Source organism: Macaca fascicularis, chromosome 6 (assembly GCF_037993035.2).
Source record: "Macaca fascicularis isolate 582-1 chromosome 6, T2T-MFA8v1.1".
Classification (NCBI taxonomy): domain Eukaryota; kingdom Metazoa; phylum Chordata; class Mammalia; order Primates; family Cercopithecidae; genus Macaca; species Macaca fascicularis.
In genome coordinates, this window is record NC_088380.1 from 125757120 (window position 1) to 125777276 (window position 20157).

The window sequence follows — 20157 nt, forward strand, 5'->3', positions numbered from 1 at the left end:
TCAATGGGGACCTTTCTTTTTTTTGTTTTTGTTTTTATTTTTGCTCTACAGGTACAGAGAAGCTTCTCTAGTAATGATCTATAGAAATTATTCCTGGTAGCATAGTTTTAGGGTCTTTCAATTAGTAATGATCTATAGTAATGATCTCTACTAATGATGTATAGAAACGATCATTTCTATAGTAATGATTTCCAGAAGTGATCTATAGAAATTATCCCTGATAGCATACTAATGATCTACATAAATTAGTAATGATCTCTAGTAATGATCTATAGAAATTATCCCTAGTAATGATCTATAGTAATGATCTACAGAAATTATCCCTGATAGCATAGTTTTAGGGCCTTTCAATTAAACTGACAAAAGGCAGATTACTACGGGGAATGAGGCTGGGTATGGTGGCTCACGACTGTAAACCCAGCACTTTGGGAGGCCGAGGCGGGCAGATCACCTGAGGTTGGGAGTTCGAGACCAGCCTGACCAACATGGAGAACCCCTAGCTCTACTAAAAATACAAAATTAGCCAGGCTTGGTGGCATATGCCTGTAATCTCAGCTACTCGGGAGGTTGAGGCAGGAGAATTGCTTGAACCAGGGAGGCAGAGGTTGTAGTGAACTGAGATCGCACCACTACACTCTAGCCTGGGCACCAGGGTGAGACTCTGTCTCAAAAAGAAAAAAAAAAAAAAAACACGAAACATCATAGGCTAATTTGTTTCAGATGCAGATATCCAGGCTCTTGGCCTCCTGAGCATCTGGGAGAATTCCAGGAAGAGTTAGCCACTACTACAAAAAATCTGCAGTCCTCCCAAACTCAGTAGAAACCAAAACACAGAGCTACCTTAATCAGATTTATTTTCATAACCAGGTTCATGTTTTGGTTTTTGAAGTTTTGCTTGCTATTCAAGTATGCTACTCAAATCTCAAATCATTGCTCTCAGCTTCTGAGCTTTGTGAGTTTAAATGAAATCTGCTCATATCTGAGGTTCCTCAAGCAAATATTTCTTGGTTTTATTATCCTTTTTCCCAGTGAATTATACAGCAGACAGTTTGGTTGCCTACCCAACAGCCATTTCCAGCCCCTCCTTTCATGCACTTCTTTTTTTTTTTTTTTTTTTTGAGACAGAGTCTTACTCTGTGGCCCAGGCTGGAGTGCAGTGGTGCAATCTCGGCTCACTGCAAGCTCCGCCTCCCGGGTTCACGCCATTCTCCTGCCTCAGCCTCCCGAGTAGCTGGGACTACAGGCACACGCCACCACGCCCGGCTAATTTTTTGTATTTTTTTAGTAGAGATGGGGTTTCACCATGGTCTCAATCTCCGGACCTCGTGATCCGCCTGCCTAGGCCTCCCAAAGTGCTGGGATTACAGGCTTGAGCCACTGCACCCAGCCCATGCATTTCTTTTTCTAAGGCTAAAAACGCTAATTTTCACTTCCCCAGCCACCCTTGAAACTAGTGGTTTGCAATGTGGCCCACTTCTGGCCATTGATATATAATAGGAAGTTTGCTTGGTAGCTTTCTAGAAAGATTTTTCTTCCTGATAAAAGAAAAGTAGAAAGTGAGAAGCATGCCTTTTTCCTTCCCCACCTTCCTGCTTTTCTGTATGTTGTCTGGTGAGAACAAAACATTTGGTGTTTCTATAGCCAATGTGTGCCCATCAGGGGAAAGCCTACACTTTGCTGCTGAACAATTCTGGAACTATCATTGTTGTATGGCTCAATTGTATGTCTTTATTTTTAATTTTTCAGAGACGGGGTCTTGCTGTGTTGCCCAGGCTGGCCATAAACTCGTGTCCTGGGCTGAAGGGATCCTCCTGCCTCAGCCTCCTCTGGCATACACAGCTGGGAATATGGGCACATGCCACAGCCTAATAATAAATATTCATAAAATATATATTTAATAACATATTATAATAATATATATTTAATAATAAATATTTTTTATTTAAGCCACTGCTAGTTGCCTTGTCTGTTATGTACAGCCTAACACAATATAAATATTATTTATGCATTAGAATATTTAGTATAGCCATCACATTTGCATTTGTTGATTAGTAAACATATGGTTAATGCTTCACTTGTTCCTTTTCTGGAATGACTGCTAGAAAGTTGAACAGTATATGGAAACCTTTGGAGCAATCTAATATTTCAATTAAAAAGGAAGAGAGAAACATACAGACTACTACATTCACTCTGTATAGAGACATCATTAAAGAGACCCATAACCAGGAATTGCCATCGTAATATGAATGTGATTTTTAAACTCAATACTTTTCTAATCCTATTCCATCTCTTACATTCTCTGCTTTTTAAAAATAGCTTTATTGAAAGATAATTCACATACTATACAATTCACAGTTCCTCTTTAAAAGGAATTTGCATCATACTTTGTAGAATGAAGACTATTAAGTTTAACCTTTCTGTCTAGATAGTTTCTATCTCTACATTTACCATGTCCAAGACCAACCCCTCCACCCTTGATTCCTTATCTCCTGGGTGTTTACTCCATTAAGAGTCTTTAATGTCCTTCCATTTATATAGGGAGCTACTTCTTAAATAGGCCTTTCCAAAGGAGGCATAGCAGTGGGGTGTGACACAAATGGGGTTAGCTAAGCCCTGTGGTCAGACAGTAAGAGGTCTGGGCAGAGCAAGATTGCTGACTAGACCCAGGCAGCAGGGCTTGGCAAGTTTAGGAGACCAAGCAGGCTTTAAAGCTTCTTTTAAAGGTAGCAATCAAGGTCAGAGAAGCAAATTAATTAGACTTTTCAAAACAGTGGTCCTGAGCCACTGCTAGAAAGGACTTGTTCTCTGCAGCCTAGGAAGCCACCGCCTTTTTATCTACTGTAGTGTAGGTATTCTCCAGTCATCATCTTTCCCTGTGACAGCCTTGTAGATATCAGGGCAATTTAAAAACTTCTTAGTCCCCAAAAAACAACCAAACAAATAGATTTTAAAAAAAAAAGATTGAAGGAAAAAAAAAAGATACTGTCTTCATCTATTCAAGGGTTCTCAGTCTCCAGGTCAGATTCAAGCCTCCAGTTGAGTCCCTCCTGGCGAGTTAATTCTTCAGAGTCTTGTCATTTTTTTCATAGATTTCCTACTTCAGGATCCTGCTTGAGAAAAGGACAGTAAGTAAGTAAAAGGGCAAAGATAATTTACACAATGAAGGTCTCTTAATGTCTTCATCATCTAATCTAACATTGATAACCCCCACTTTACCAAAGTACATTTCTGACAGTCACTAATGACTTTCTAAAATCCTAAATCCGATGTTCTCTTAGACTTCAATTCTTTTTACTCTCTGAGCAGCAACCTTTTTTCCCCACCAGGCCCTTCCTAAAACCATTGTTCCTCAATGCCTCTCCTATCCACCTGACTGCATTAGAAGAGTTGATCCCTCGACTACTAATATTGGGTAGTCACTAAGCTTTAGTTCGTAGTTCTTTTTTTTTTTTTTTTTTTTTTTTTTTTTTTTTTTTTTTTTTTGAGACGGAGTCTGGCTCTGTCGCCCGGGCTAGAGTGCAGTGGCCGGATCTCAGCTCACTGCAAGCTCCGCCCCCCGGGTTTACGCCATTCTCCTGCCTCAGCCTCCCGAGTAGCTAGGACTACAGGCGCCCGCCGCCTCGCCCGGCTAGTTTTTTGTATTTTTTAGTAGAGACGGGGTTTCACCGTGTTCGCCAGGATGGTCTCGATCTCCTGACCTCGTGATCCGCCCGTCTCGGCCTCCCAAAGTGCTGGGATTACAGGCTTGAGCCACCGCGCCCGGCCAGTTCGTAGTTCTCTACTCCACTTTCTTCACTGTCTACCTTGGAAATCTCCTCCATTCCTGAGGCTAAACTCTTGACAAAAGATAACTCTTGGTTTTGTATTACCTGCTCTGAGAGCATTCCTGAGTCCCAATTCCATCTGTCCAACTATCTTCTGTAATAGATGCCCCATGATTACTTCAGATTCTAATGCTAAAATTAGTCTTAGCCTTACCTACCCAAAATGGCTTATCCTACTATTTTCTCCCTATCTTACTACATTAGTAAAATATCATTTCCTTAGTCATCCAACCGTGCTAATACAGTGGCTAGTTTCCACTACTACTTTTCTTTTCTCTCTCTCTTTTTTTTTTTTTTTTTTTGAGACAGAGTTTCACTCTTGTTGTCCAGGTTGGAGTGGAATGGTGCGATCTCGGCTCACTGCAACCTCTGCCTCCCAGATTCAAGCATTTCTCCTGCCTTAGCCTCCCGAGTAACTGGGATTACAGGTGCCTGCCACCATGCCCTGTTAATTTTTGTATTTTTAGTAGAGACGGAGTTTCACCACGTTGGCTACGCTGCCGTCAAACTCCTGACCTCAGGTGATCCACCCACCTTGGCCTCCCAAAGTGCTGGGATTACAGGTATGAGCCACCGCACCCAGCTTCCATTACTTTTCTAAAATAAATCTTCAAAATGTTTTCCCTGCTTTTTTCCAAGACAAAACTTTTCTAGAAAAAATATTAAGCAAACAAATGTAATATGTCAGACACCAGACTGCATTATCGATAATAAAAATTAAAAATATCCATTATATATTTTAACATTTCATTTTTAAAAAAATAGAGATGAGGTCTCTCTCTATGTTGCCCAGGCTGGTCTTGAACTCCTGACCTCAAGCTATCCTGCCTTGCCCTCCCAAGTTGCTGGGATTATAGGCATAGGCCACTGTGCTTGGTCAAAATATTTCATTTTAAAGAACACAAGCTTGAGGGTGAGATTTTTTTTCTCCCCAGAAATATATGCAGTAGAGCAACAATTACTTTTTCACTTATAGCAAAAGATATTTCTTTTATCTACCTTTAGCTCTTTAGATTTAGAGAGCAAAAGACCTACTTACTGAAAATCCATTATTGTTTAATTAAAGCAGTATGTGCAAACCTGGAGCTTTCCCTATACGGACGCTTTAAATCCAGGAACTGTAATCAAAAGCCTCTGCCCAGAGACTATGGAAGTGTTCTTCTAGAATACAGGGAAAGGTATTGTGGATATTTGAATTTCTAGCAATTTCAGTGACAGAAATGAGTGTTTTCAGAAAGCTGCTTACTGAAATTCTTTCTTAAAAAAAGTTATCTCTTTTTTTTCCTTTCTGCTATACCAGGAATGAAAACTCAGCAGGCGAAAGATTAAGCAATTCACCCATTCCTCAACTCCGCTTTCTTCTATTCATTGAGAACTCTGTTACATATTTTTCTGTAGAATTTTCACCTTGTGTCTATACTTTTATTTTTAAAAATCCTTTTCCGGCCGGGTGCAGTGGCTCACACCTGGAATCCCAGCACTTTGGAAGGCCCAGGCGGGTGGATCTTGAGGTCAGGAGATCGAGACCATCCTGGCTAACATGGTGAAACCCATGTCTACTAAAAATACAAAAAATTAGCCGGGCATGGTGGTGGGCGCCTGCAATCCCAGCTACTTGGGAGGCTTAGGCAGGAGAATGGTGTGAATCCGGGAGGCGGAGCTTGCAGTGAGCGGAGATCGTGCCACTGCACTCCAGCCTGGGCGACAGAGCAATAATCTGTCTCAAAAAAAAAAAAAAAAAAAGGTTTAAAAAATCCTACTGCTGGCAATTAAAGTTAGTTTTGTTAAGTCATGTATTAAGCACCTTTCAGGAATCATATTCTTGCTTTTCTCTAATCTCTGGTGTTCTTCTCTCTGTTAATTCACATGCTTAATATTTTCTAAAGATGCAGGAAAACGAACTCTCATGTTGGTGGGAATTTAAGTTATCATGTATTAATCTTGTGATCCAAAGTGACAGAAATAGAATTCAAGCCAACTTAAGAGAAAAAAAAAGTAGGTAGAGGTTGGGCATGGTGGTTCACACCTGTAATCCCTAACACTTTGGGAGGCCAAGGTGGGAGGATTGCTTGAGGTCAATATAGCATGACTCATCTCTCTCTCTCTCACTAGATATATATATATATATATATGTAAAGTAGGTGGGGAGGATTTTGTGCTCACATAATTGGGTAGAATGGACATTAAACAGGACTAGACCAAGAGTTCAAGTGAGGTTGTCATAGCTTCCTTTTACTCCCTATCAAAAAGTTCAGCTCTACTTTTCTTTCTTTATTCTTCCTAAAACACTCAGGGGTCATTTATGTTCAGGCACAATGTTTAACTACTTCAAAAATGCAAGAGTTCCCTGCTGGATGCAGGAGAAAATCCTGGAGAAAGATTCTGATTGACCCAACTGGGGTTCTTCCCTGAGTCAATCACAGTAGCCAGGGAAACAGAGTTGAGGCAGTATAGCCCTGATTGGGAAAGGGCATGTGTTCTGTGTTGCTGGACATAATGGACTTAAATCCCAGCTAGCTGTGTGACCTTGGGAAATTACTGACCTTTACTGTTTTCATTTCCTTATCTGTAATCTAGGGATTACATTGTAAAGATTACATTCTGTGTAGAAATACACAGAACAATCCCTAAAAAGCAGAATATACTGCATAAATCCTACTGAGTATTTTTATTATTGGTCATGTGTCTTTCCTTGTGGTTTGCGTGGGAGGGGTTGCTATGAGTAGGAGGTGGTAGTGGAGATGGAGAACAGTGTAGAGTGGTGGGCAACCAAAATAGATTAGCTGCTAAATACCTTTCTGAAAGGTAATTTGAAAATATTCATCAAAAACTGTAAAAATAGGGTCAGGCCCAGTGTCTCATGCCTGTAATCCCAGCACTTTAGGGAGTCCAGGAGTTCAAGGATGCAGTGAGCTCTGATAGCAGCACTGCTCTCCAGCCTGGGCAACAGAGATCCTGCCTCAAAAAAAGGAAAGAAAAACATTGTGAAAATATGCACACCCATTAGAGACTAGCTGCATAGTGTATGTTATATACACATAATGGATTACTATGTTGTCATTAAAAATGATGCTAGAGAAGTATACTTATTTATAGGCAAAGATGTTCACAACAAATTGTTGCATTTTAAAAAAGATTATAAAATGATTAAGCTATAATCCCATTTTTATTTTTTGGTAAAAAATGTGTATAACAGACATACAAAAACCTATTAATAGTAGTTACCTTTAAGTGGTGAGATTTGGATTATACTTTGTAATAAATAAATAAATAAAGATGAAGTCTCACTATATTGCCCAACCTGGTCTGGAACTCCTAGCCTCAAGTCATCCTCCTGCCTTGGCCTCCTAAAGTACTGGGATTACAATTGTGAGTCATCATGCCCAAGATTTAAATGAGTTTTACCTGCTTTTTTTCTTCTGTATTTTCAGATTTTTTTGATAATGAACATATTTACACATACATTTTTTTAAAAATTAAGTAAATATATTCCATCATTTTAAAGTAATTCTCTTCTTTCCAAGAATTACACTCCCACTTTCCACTTATAAGACAGATAATACTAATTTTTAAATTAACAATTTGTATATTTATTATTGTTCATATTTATTTTATCTTCTTCATTTGCTATCATTAGTTATTTTTGCAATTTCATAATTATTATAAATTTTCCTTTTACACCAGAAATCTTATTTTCAGCCTGGCACAGTGGTACAAGCCTGTAGTCCCAGCTACTTGGGAGGCTGAGATAGGAGGATCACAGGAGTTTGAGACCAGCCTAGGCAACATAGCAAGACTCCATCTTAAAGGTAGAGATAAAGATAAAGAAAGAAAGAGGTTTGATTTTCAGCCACACCTGTGTATTTCTTGCTCTAATTTAGTAATGTTGTAAAATTATGTCATTAATTTGTTTATTTAGTTCTGAAATCTTCCTTCTCTTCTCATTTTATTATCATCTCATCTCTGAGGTTTTAATTGAATTTGTATCATTACAGTACCATGCAAAGCTACCTGAGAAAATTTTCTTCTTTTGGGAGAGCTATGCTTCGTTTGCTTCTGGATTTTGCATGCTAGATTTTTTTTTCTTTTTTTCTTTTTTTTTTTTTTTGAGATGGAGTCTCGCTCTGTCGCCCAGGCTGGAGTGCAGTGGCCGGATCTCAGCTCACTGCAAGCTCCGCCTCCCAGGTTCACACCATTCTCCTGCCTCAGCCTCCCGAGTAGCTGGGACTACAGGCGCCTGCCACCTCGCCCGGCTAGTTTTTTGTATTTTTTAGTAGAGATGGGGTTTCATCGTGTTAGCCAGGATGGTCTCGATCTCCTGACCTCGTGATCCACCCGTCTCGGCCTCCCAAAGTGCTGGGATTACAGGCTTGAGCCACCGCGCCCGGCGATTTTTTTTCTTTTTTAACCCTCCTCCTTCCCTTTCTTTTTTCTCCTCTACAGAGGCAGTATAGCATAACAGTTAATAACTTCTGCCTCTACCCCTTACTATGTGACTTGGGCAAGCAAATTTACTCTGTCTCAGTTTCCTTACTTGTACAAGGAAGAAAATAATAGAGGAAAATAATTGGGGAGGAAGGAATAATAGTATCCATCTCTTCAGATTGACATGAGGATTAAATGAGTCAATACAGAATGCTTAGAATAAATAGTACTTAGTTTACTAAATATTCACTTAATGTTAATGATGACAATGATTACATAATTGGTATTTCTTTTTAATGTGCCTATGGTATCTAACTGGCGTCTATACTGCTAGACTTGGTTCCCATGTCCCACTTTGTGAAATGTGTAGGATTTATGTAATCTACTTCTAATGAACTCTCTGATACTTGCCAGACTCATAATCCTCTTCACATGGGAATTACCACTGGAATTTGGACCATTCCCTTAATTCAGAGTAGGGCCCTGGAGCCTATGTGTCTGCTAACGAGAGGTAGCCCAGGTTGTGGTTGTTCATTTCTCTTTTTATTCATCTCTGTTGTCAAACTAAAAGAAAAGAAGCTGAGGCAGAATTAATATAGAGTTTATTTGGGCCAAAGTAGAGAACAGCTGCCTGGGACACACTTCCAAATTGTCTTGGGAAGTGCTCCGTTCAGACCTTTGCTACAAGCAGATTTTTGAAGGCAAAAAGGGGACAGGGAGTTGGCTTATACAAAGTCATTTGTCAGGAATTTTCACCAGTTCACAGAAATAACATTGATTAGTGATTGGCTCTATATTGTTGAGCTACAGTGTGTGGGTTATACTGTCCAGAATGCAGCATCGTTAGATTAATTTATAGTTACTTGTAGCAATAGCTAGTATAGCTGGTAGTTTCTTTTCTTTCCTTTTTTTTTTTTTTTTTTGAGATGGAGTCTCACTCTGTCCCCCAAGCTGGAGTGCAGTGGTGCGATCTTGGCTCACTACAACCTCCAGCCTCACCATAACCTCCAGCGGGTTCAAGCGATTCTCCTGCCTCAGCCTCCCCAGTAGCTGGGATCAAAGGTGGCTGCCACTACGCCTGGCTAATTTTTGTATTTTTAGTAGAGACAGGTTTCACCATGTTGGCCAGGCTGGTCTTGAACTCCCTACCTCAGTTGATCCGCCCACCTCGGCCTCCCAAAGTGTTATGATTACAGGCGTGAGCCACCAACCCCAGCTGTGAAAGCAGTTTCAAGAGATTACACAGTTCAAGGAGAGAGATAGGATATGAATGCTGTCTCATTTTAATGCCTTTCTGGGCCTGATAATTTAAAAGCGCTTACATTCCTCATATAAAAAGTGTGTGTGACCAGGCATGGTGGCTCATGCCTATAATCCCAACACTTTGGGAGGCCGAGGTGGGTGGATCACTTGAGCCCAGGAGTTTGAGACCAGCCTGAGCAACATGCCAAAACCCTATCACTACAAAAAATACAAAAATTTGCTGGGCATGGTGGCATGTACCTGTGGTCCCAGCTACTTGGGAGGCTGAGGCGGAAGGATCACCTGAGCCTGCCAGGAGGTCAAGGCTGCAGTGAATCGTGATGGTGCCACTCCACTCCCGCCTGGGTGACAGAGTGAGACTCTTCTCAAGAAAAAAAAAAAAAAAAGTATGTGTTTGTGTGTGTGTACGTGTATATAATTCTTTCTTTGTCCCTCTCTAGCAGCTATTTCCACTTCCCTCAGGCAGAAGACATAAAAAATAAGAATATACAGTAGTTCCTGTTCACATCTTTCTAAATTTAGATTATTTGTACAAATTCTTTTTTTTTCTTTTTTTCTTTTTGAAACAGGGTCTTCCTCTGTCATGCAGGCTAGAGTGCAGTGGTGCCAATCATGGCACATCGCCGCCTCAATCTCTTGGGCTCAAGCAATCCTCCTACCTCAGCCTCTAAAGTAGCTAGGACTACAAGCATGCATCACTACCCCTGGCTATCAAATATCTATATAATCTATACTATTCCTGATGAATTTTGCTGTAGGCAAGGTTGCTTTTGGCAGTAGAGGCAAGTTTCCAGAGTAACTAACATCTTCATTGCACAGAGACCCTCATATTATTTTTGTGAGATAATGAGGTTAGAATGCTTGTGAAATTCAAGCAACATACTGCCCTTGATTTAGGCTTAGTTATGAGACTAAGAAGTTCCCTTACTCCTAACTTCCCTCATCTATCAGTATTGGCAGTGGAGACCAAAGCCCCTATAGGTGGATCTAGTGACAGAGGCCCTGGGAGAATGGGGATTTTTTTTTTTTTTTGAAACAAAGTCTCACTCTGTCGGCCCAGGCTGGAGTGCAGTAGAGCGATCTCAGCTCACTGCAACCTCCGCCTCCCAGGTTCAAGTGATTCCCTGCCTTAGCCTCCCCACTAGCTGGGACTACAGGCACGTGCCACCACACCCTGATAATTTTTGGTTCATTTGTTTGTTTATGAGACGGAGTTTCACTCTTGTTACCCAGGCTGGAGTGTAATGGTGTGATCTCAGCTCACTGCAACCTCCACCTCATAGCTTCAAGCGATTCTCCTGCCTCAGCCTCCAGAGCACCTGGAATTATAGGTACCCGCCAGCACTCCTGTCTAATTTTTTGTATTTTTAGAAGAGACAGGGTTTCACTATGTTGGCCAGGTTGGTCTCAAACTCCTGACCTCATGATCCACCTGCCTCGGCCTCCCAAAGTGCTGGGATTACAGGCATGACCCACCGCCCCCGGCCCTAATTTTTGTATTTTTTAGTAAGACAGGGTTTTGCCATGTTGGTCTCTGGACCTCAGGTGATCCGCCCACCTGGGCCTCCCAAAGTGCTGGGATTACAGGCGTAAGCCACCGCCCCCAGCCAAGAATAGGGATTTAGATTGGTCTTTTTGGGGTGGGGGAGGAGGGTAATGACAAGGATTTCAAGAAATCAAGAGTGGGCAAGAGGCATGATTATTTCCCAATCTGACCTATCTTCCTATATGCTCCTTTTCTTTCCAAGAATCTCAGAATTTGGCCTGCTTGAGTTTCTTTACACTATCACTACCCACTGACTCTTACGAAACTCCCCCTCCTCCCGAGATCGCACCACTGCTCTCCAGCCTGGGCGACAGAGCAAGACTCTGTCTCAAACAAACAAACAAACAAAATCCCCTTCCTCTTGAAGACTAATATTGAAGACAACATAAGTTATCTTTGGCTTGCCAGTCTCAGAAACCACATAGCACTTCGGTTATGTAAGAGATCTTGCTGCTAGTAATAATGCAAACTATATAAGAAAAGACTTCCTTTATTTTATTTTTAATTTTTTATTTGGTTTTTAGAGACGTGATCTCACTGTTTTACCTAGACTGGACTTGAACTCCTGGACTTTCAACTGATTCTCCTGCCTTAGCCTCTTGGGTAACCGGGACTACTGGCGCTGCATGCAGCAAGACTTTTTTTTTTTTTTTTTTTTTGAGCCATCCTTTCTCTCTTATTTTTTTTAGAAACTAAAAAAGAAAACCACCGAAGTACACAGTCAGTGAGCATTCAAAGGATGGATTGATACAATTCAATTATAGTTGAGGGGATAATTAGACTCAATGATTCTCCAGGATTTTTTTTTTTTTTTAAAGACAGTGTCTGTTGCTCAGGTTAGAGTGCAGTGGTGTGATCATAGTTCACTGCAACCTGGAACTCCTGAGTTCAAGGATCTTCCTGCCTCAGCCTCCCAAAGCGCTGGGATTGCAGGCGTTAACTACCACACCAGGCCCTTCTCCTGGATTTCTTGGATTAGCAGGTGGATTTGTGAGCCTTGGGTAGAAGTAAGGTGGAGACTGTGAGCAAGTAGAATGGAGGCATGCAGTGCTGTTTTCTAGACCCGCAGTAAGGAAACAGGAAGGGAAGGATGAGGAGCAAACAACCTACAGTTTACTTTCACCTCCTCTACCTTCTTATTAATATTCCCATAAGGTCAGAATTCTGTCAAAGTCGCACAATAAATCAGGAATAGATTTAGGATTCGACAGAACCTTATTAGGGGAGTTTTACGACATTAGGAGATGATCCATGAGGAGCAGCAGCTTGGAGGCAAAAGGAATTTTGTTTGTTGTTGTTGTTTTTTTTATTTTTATTTTTTGTGAGACAGAGTCTCGCTCTGTTGCCCAGGCTGGAGTGCAGTGGCACAAACTCTGCTGGCTGCAAGCTCCACCTCCCAGGTTCACGCCATTCTCCTGCCTCAGACTCCGGAGTAGCTGGACTACAGACGCCCGCCACCATGCCTGGCTAATTTTGTTTTCTGTATTTTTAGTAGAGACGGGGTTTCACCATGTTAGCCAGGATGTTCTTGGTCTCCTGACCTTGTGATCTGCCCACCTCGGCTTCCCAAAGTGCTGGGATTACAGATGTGAGCCACCGGGCCCAGCCTGTTTTTTTTAAAAAAATAGAAATAGGGCCTCACTATGTTTCTCAGGCAGGTATCAAATTCTTGGTTTCAAGCTGTCCTTCTGATTTGGCCTCCCCAAGTGGGATGGATTAGAAGAATGAGCCACCTCGCCCACCTCATTTTTGTTGTTGTTGTTGTTATTTTGTTTTTGAGACAGGGTGTCTCTCTGTCACCCAAGCTGGAATGCAGTGGCACCATCACAGCTCACTGCGGCCTCAAACTCCTGGGCTCAAGCCATCCTCCCACCTCAGCCTCCCAAGTAGCTTGGACTACAGGCATGCACACAACACACTTCATTTTTTAAAATCTTTTTTTTTGTAAAGATGGGGTCTCCCTTTGTTGCCCAGTCTGTATTTTTCATAGAGCCGGGGTTTCGCGATGGTGGCCAGCCTGGTCTGGAACTCCAGAGCTCAAGTGATCCTTTTGCCGCAGCCTCCCAAAGTGCTGGGATTACAGGCGCAAGCCACTGTGCCTGGCCAGTAATTTAAATAAACACTAACAGATGCACAGAGCTGTAGAAATGGCATTGCTAAACAAAATGTTGTGAATAATCAAGTTAAACTCCCTAATTTTACAGATGAGGGAAGTCAGTCTTAAAAATTAGACAAGCCGGGCGCGGTGGGTCAGTCCTGTAATCCCAGCACTTTGGGAGGCCGAGGCGGGTGGATCACCTGAGGTCAGGAATTTGAGAGGAGCCTGACCAACATGGAGAAATCCCGTCTCTACTAAAAATACAAATTAGCCAGGCGTGGTGGTGCATGCCTGTAATCCCAGCTACTCAGGAGGCTGAGGCAGGAGAATCACTTCAACCCAGGAGGCAAAGATTGCAGTGAGCCGAGATCGTGCCATTGCCCTCCAGCCAGGGCATCAAGAGTGAAACTCTATCTCAAACAAACAAACAAACAAACAAACTTAAACAGGCTTTTTCATGGTCACACAGCTAGTTACTTTGAGAATCAGGAATGGATCATAGATTCCCTGACTACTCTTGTTGCTCAGTTTTTTTTTTTTTTTTTTTTTTTTTTTTGAGACGGAGCCTAGCTCTGTTGCTCAGGCTGGAGTGCAGTGGCGTGATCTCGGCTCACTGCAAGCTCGGCCTCCTAGGTTGACGCCATTCTCCTGCCTCAGCCTCCTGAGTAGCTGGGACTACAGGCGCCCGCCACTACGCCCGGATAATTTTTTGTATTTTTAGTAGAGTCGGGGTTTCACCGTGTTAGTTAGGATGGTCTCAATCTCCCCTGACCTTGTGATCCGCCCGCCTCGGCCTCCCAAAGTGCTGGAATTATAGGCGTGAGCCACCGCGCCCGGCCTCTTGTTGCTCAGTTTCATTCTCATATATGGAATGCTCTTCAAAACTAACAACTAGGCAAAATAGAATGAGTAAACATGTAAATTATGGGCCAGTCACAGAATTTATGTGGGACCCACACAAGTACATACAACAATCCTGATTCTGGTTCTAAAATATAAAATTAAAAAGCACTTGAAGTATAATTTGAAATAATAAAAGACAAGTCAAACTGTAGGTATGTTAGACCTCAAAAATATATCTATTCTTAAAAAAGACAAATTAAGTTTTGTCCGTCATCTTATGAAAAGCCTGGAATACATAATGAAATTCATTATTTTTTGTAAGTTTCGGGATTTCCCCTCCCCCCACATCAGATGGGTAATGTGCAGATGGCACAAGGTTTGAGGGAGGGACATCTCACACAAGTGTGAACACACAATCATCACACTTATGAACTACAAAAGTAACTCGTAAGTAGCTTTTTATTACAAGACAAAGTAAATGTACATTGCAAAAAATGCAGTACAAATAAAAGGAAATAAAGTTACTAGTACTTGTCCCATCCAAGTATTATTATAGTTTGAAGTCTTTATACTACAAAAAAAAGCATATAAAAAACAAATTTAGTAAAATTCTAAAAACCACTTGTTTCATTTGGGGAGTTTCTTTCTTTCTTTTGTAGTTTCTCTCTTGTTGCCCAAGCTGGAGTGCAATGGCGCAACCTCGGCTCACTGCAACCTCCGTCTCCCAGGTTCAAGCGATTCTTCTGCCTCACTTTCCCGAGTAGTTGGGATTACAGGCGCATGCCACCACGCCCAGATAAGTTTTTTATTTTTAGTAGAAACGGGGTTTCACCGGCTGGTCTCGAACTCCCAACCTCAGGTGATACCCTCCCCCGCGCCCGACTTCCCAAAGTGCTGGGATTATAGGTGTGAGCCATCATGCCCGGCCTATCTGGAGAGTTTTTTGAGGGTTTTGTTTGTTTGTTTGTTTTGAGATGGAGTGTCTGTCACCCAGGCTGGAGTGCAATGGTATGGTCTTGCCTCACTGCAACCTCAGCTCCCGGGTTCAAGTGATTCTCCTGCCTCAGTCTGCCGAGTAGCTGGTATTACAGGCGGGAGCCACCACACCCGGCTAATTTTTGTATTTTTAGCAGAGATGGGGTTTCACTATGTTGGCCACGCTGGTCTCGAACTACTGACCTCGTGATCCGCCCTCCTCGGACTCCCAAAATTCTGAAATTACAGGTGTGAGTCACTGTGCCCGGTCTATCTGGAGAGTTTCTATACACATTCATGCAACGTTTACAGAACACCTTGAATGGGTGGGACTGGTGCGGTGCTAGACATTAGGGGCACACTTGTGTCCTGTTTCTCTCTATCCCAAAAGGGCTTACGTATACAGGGGGCAACATAAACAGATGTTTGTCAATTACAATACAAAACTTGTGTCAAAATACAATGAGAGTTGAATCTGTTTGTAGCTGTGACTCTGATCATTCCGGAATTCCTAGGTTCTTTTCGAAAACAAAAGCTTAATGCTGGGCTGGTGTGTTGTTATTGCCAGCACTATTTCAAATCATGTGTTAAGGTAACTTAGGCTAAGAAAATACCACTTTACTACTTGTCAAGTAAGTGTTCGAGCCTTTCAAAAACCATCCCGTTTAGGCACTTGGAAACACGCGCAAAGCTGGAGAAACCAATAAGCTGCTAACGTAGACGTTTCAAGGGTCACATTTACTTAAGAGACACTCGGGCCGCCAGGGGAGCGGTGCATATTGGGACTTGTAGTCATACCAGAACCGAGGAAACTGCAACTCCATTTAGGATGCACTTCTCCCCTTCAAATTTTCTGGCCCAACAGTTAGATTAAGCCCTAACCTAAAGCACAACTTACCACATCTCACTCATTCTGGGTTCATCAGGCTTCTGCCAGGCTTATCATGTTCAAGCTCAAACGCACGGCGTTCTCCTGTACAAGCCTCAAAGAGATTGGCTTATCCTCGGCGGTGGGCGGAGCCCTAGATGGACCGGGGGTCAGGATTGGCCAGTTTCTGACTGGAAGAGGCGTTTTTATGCTCACTTGCTGATAAGTATACTGTGGTAAAAAAGTGAATCCTTTACCACAGTAACAGCTTCGTCGAGCGAAGTCTCGCGATATTTCGGCCGCAGGGATCCACAGTCGCGTAGTGAGTGGCGGAGGACTGCGGGGGTGGCGGGCACCGGAGCCGGGAAGGGACAGGTCAGGCGGGGAGTGCGAGCGCATTCTGCCTCCGCCACTCGGGCTGGGTCAGGAGTGGCTGCCCGAGGTCCAGAGGAAGTCTGTGGAGAGCGCGGCCTTCTTGGCCAGTGAGTCGGCCCCGGGTCGTGGCTGGTGAGGGGACCCTGAGCTTCACCTGGGCCAGCGCGGGCAGTGACAGGTGCGCTAAGGAGCCCGGCGCTCCGCCCGCTCGCCGACCCGCCCCCTCCGGGCCTCGCCCTCCAGGGCTCGGGATGAGTCGCGGGCCCCAGCTGAGCGGCTCCGGCTACAGGCGCCTGTCGCTGCTTCTGCTGTCGCCACCGAAGAGCGGCCGCCGCCCCTGAGGGAAGGAGGGAGGGAAGCGGCCGCTGACCCGTGGCATGAGCTGGATGCGGTGTCCGTTGCAGGACTAGGGCGCCGACATGAACCTGCACCAGGTGCTGACCGGGGCTGTGAACCCTGGCGACCACTGCTTCTCCGTGGGCAGCATTGGCGACCAGCGCTTCACGGTGAGTGAGGGAGGCCCTCGCGTCGCCCGTGGCCCGGCCTTTGCCCGTCATTCTGGGCCAAGCTCGGCCCAGAACGACGGGCAGAGGCGCGAGCGACTTGTCGCCCCAGGGTTGTCCCTACCACCCAGAGCCGGGCAGACCTGGCCCTTGAGAACTAAGGAAGCAAAACCATTTCGGTCAGTGAGATACTGTTTGGAGCCTGAACTCAACTTAGAGAGTGTTTTGTAGGATTTTTAAAGTTTTTGGTCTGACTTCCTTGGACCGGGGTGCTTTGCCAAAGTCGTTTATCCAAAAATCTTTGTTGAGTAACGAGTTGGAGGCTTTTTATACCATTCTGTAGGTTCAAATTATTAAATTTAGGAATGATGGGGATTGGTTTCATTTTGTATTCTAAGTTAAGGTCAAGTATCTTTGTAGTTAAAAAAAAAAAAGTGGGTGTCTCAAAACAGTTACCAATTGTTTGCTATCAACAACTAGCTTTGAGAACAGTGCTTTTCATTTATTTTCTTTTCAAATTCCCTGAGAAATAACTTCGGAAAGCAAAAAGCCTTTTCATTTTTAACAATGTTTCTTGGATATTTTACAGTAACCCGGTAATCCCAGGTTAAGGTTGCTTAACTTGCTTTTCATTGGTCACATATTGACAAGAAGAGAGCACCAGACTTCGGGCTACTTGTCAGTATAGTGGCATTTTCTGCCTTAACTATAGTTGTTTTTTTTTTTTTTTAATGTAACAGTTTCAAACTATAAGTCAGTAATTGCACATGATACTTTTGTCTACATAAATTTATAATGCTAATGATTTTTGCTACAATTTGTGTAGATACCTCTTTAGTTGTGATTAAAAGTAAAACTTGTTACTGCCTGGGAATACTGAGTGCTGTAGGCTTTTTTCCTTTAAAAAAAAAAAGTAAAACTTAATTTTGTATAAGTGACACAAAGTAAACAACGTAACCAATGCCCCAAGTTTAGGAGTCTTAAATTTCTAATCTTTTTCTCTGCTTTTAATTTTTCTGTGGTGTTCGTTGCTCAGAATAAATAATACTCAGCATTTAACATGGTGCAGGCATTTAATGCCTGAATTGTACTTTTAGAATTGTGCCAACAAGCATTTTGCTTTCAAATAGAGACTGTACCTCTCCTTTAGATTGATTTATACACATCTTAATTCATCGGGATTCCGATTCTAAATGTTTGCCCAGCCTGAATACTTGGGAAAAGAGTGAGCTCTGAGGGTCCCAGTGAGCAACTATAATTTCCTTACAGCTGGGCATTGCTCTCTGCTCTTGCTACTTAAGAGGGAAATAAAACATCATCCTTAGAAGGTTTTCCTACTGGGAAATTATAGGATAATAATGTTGCATTCTCTGTCATTTGCTAAAGTTATATGAATTCTTTCTCCAGTGTAAATTCTAAGAACTTTTGCTTTTTAAAAACTTTTGAAATGAGGGCCGGGCGCAGTGGCTCAAGCCTGTAATCCCAGCACTTTGGGAGGCCGAGACGGGCGGATCACGAGGTCAGGAGATCGAGACCATCCTGGCTAACACGGTGAAACCCTGTCTCTGCTAAAAATACAAAAAATGAGCCGGGCGAAGTGGCGGGCGCCTGTAGTCCTAGCTACTCGGGAGCCTGAGGCAGGAGAATGGCGTGAACCCGGGAGGCGGAGCTTGCAGTGAGCTGAGATCTGGCCACTGCACTCCAGCCTGGGCGACAGAGCGAGACTGCGTCTCAAAAAAAAAAAAAAAAAAAAAAAAATTTGAAATGAGGGCTCCCTCTGTCACCCAGGCTAGAGTGCAGTGGCATGATCACAGCTCACTGAAGCCTCGACCTCCCTGGCTTAAGCCATCCTGCCACCTTAGGCTCCTGAGTAGCTAGGACTACAGATGTTAATGACCACGCCTGGCTAAGTTTTCTATTTTTTGTAGAGAGGGGTCTCCTTATGTTGCCCAGGCTGATTTCAAGTCCCTGGGCTCAAGTGATCCTCCCACTTATGCCTCCCAAAATGCTAGGATTAGAGGTGTGAGCCACCATGCCCAGCCCTAAGAATTTTTTCTAAGAAGGCATTCACAATCTGTGTAAGCAGTGGTGTGAACTTCAGAGCATATACAGTATGATGGCCTATTTATATACCTGGATGCATTCCTCTATAAAACCTTGGTGAATGTCTCTGTATTATTTTTAAGGAGAGATCAGTTAATATGCCAAGGATTAGATAGATGGTCATCCTGTACCATCACGTAGCTTGTTGGTCAGTTCTGCTGAATTTTAAAGTTCGTTTCCATAGAGTAAGATTTAATCTCCCACCAAGCCTGCTGCAGATTTCTTCCAGGTCTCTGGAAGCATTCAGTAAATAAAGTAAAAATAATTTTTAAGTATAAAGAGAGCTCAGCTCTCTTTAGTTTTGATGGAGTTTTAAGGATTTGACAGTCATGGTTTTCCTTTGCAGCCTATCCATCCCTGACTCTTTAAGTTGATTATGCTCATTATCCTGGACACTTATATACACCTTAAATTTATCTCTCTTGAAATCACCCTTTTTTTTCCCTCTCGTTAAAAGGCGGAATCTATTGTTTACTTCTTGAGTAGTTTTTTTTTTTTGAGATGGAGTTTCACTCTTGTTGCCCAGGCTGGAGTGCAATGGCGTGATCTCATCTCACTGCAACCTCCGCCTCCTAGGTTCAAGAGATTCTCCTGCCTCAGCCTCCCGAGTAGCTGGGATTACAGGCATGCACCACCATGCCCGGCTAATTTGCATTCTTTAGTAGAGGTGGGATTTCACCATGTTGGTCCGGCTAGTCTCCAGTTCCTGACCTCAGGTGATCCACCTGCCTCGGCCTCCCAAAGTGCTGGGATTACAGGCGTGAGCCGCGGCGCCCAGCCTTGAGTTTTGTTTTTAACCTCTTTTGATTTTGACTTTTCTTTGATAGGAAAATAGCAAACATTAATGGTAGATGGTATGTGAAGACTAAAATATCCCTCAGTTGCATTTTACTTGAAGTGGAGCATGACATCTTCCTCTTGTAGTTTCCCTTGAAAAATTCTTTTATTCCTTCTGGTACTTTGTGCCTTCTCTTAGGACAGTCCTGTTTTTGTAATTCCTCCCTTTGCGTGTTTGCAGATATCTTACCTGTTCTTGGTTTGAAAGATTACAAGATGTGAGATCTTGTTTTACTCATAAAGTCTGACAGGTTTTAAATGGAAATGAAACTGAATGCCACTTCTCCTATTTTCTAGATTTGAAAATATGAAATTACCAGTGCAGGTTAATCATATCTAAGTATTAGATACTTTTTTTACTACCTCAACAGGCATCAAGCTGTTTTGACTTTGCTCTTATTAAGAAACCCTCTTGTGGGCAATGACTATCTCTGCTGTGCTTTCAGAGCACTTTCTTTGCATCTTTATTATATCATTAACCAGTCTTGCCTTGTGTA

General features: G+C 42.8%; 1 protein-coding gene, 1 long non-coding RNA gene and 1 other non-coding gene across 20 annotated transcripts in view; 1 reads left to right on the top strand and 2 right to left on the bottom strand.

The window, feature by feature from the left end:
- Positions 1 to 2300: 2300 nt before the first annotated feature.
- Positions 2301 to 15969, bottom strand: LOC107130057 (uncharacterized). The gene is made up of 2 exons (XR_012414029.1): positions 15873 to 15969; positions 2301 to 3110 (listed from the first exon to the last, which is right to left on the bottom strand). It is a non-coding gene; the product is annotated as an uncharacterized lncRNA (long non-coding RNA).
- On the bottom strand, positions 14345 to 14443 carry LOC123574301 (small nucleolar RNA U13). Its single transcript, XR_006699183.1, has one exon. It is a non-coding gene; the product is annotated as a small nucleolar RNA U13 (small nucleolar RNA).
- A 160-nt stretch (positions 15970 to 16129) lies between the features above and the next one.
- DMXL1 (Dmx like 1) overlaps positions 16130 to 20157 on the top strand; it is a 174898-nt gene continuing 170870 nt past the window's right edge. For 8 of the 18 annotated variants that reach the window (XR_012414028.1, XM_045394136.2, XM_005557572.4 and 5 more), the window contains exon 1: positions 16154 to 16723. Coding sequence is in view for 14 of the 18 variants with exons in the window: in XM_045394136.2 (XP_045250071.2) it covers positions 16637 to 16723 (87 nt within the window). In the remaining 4 variants the exon portion in view is untranslated. Of the gene's footprint in view, positions 16724 to 20157 lie in introns of all 18 variants that reach the window. The other 10 variants (XM_015451812.3, XM_045394138.2, XM_045394139.2 and 7 more) reach the window with 5 other exon arrangements.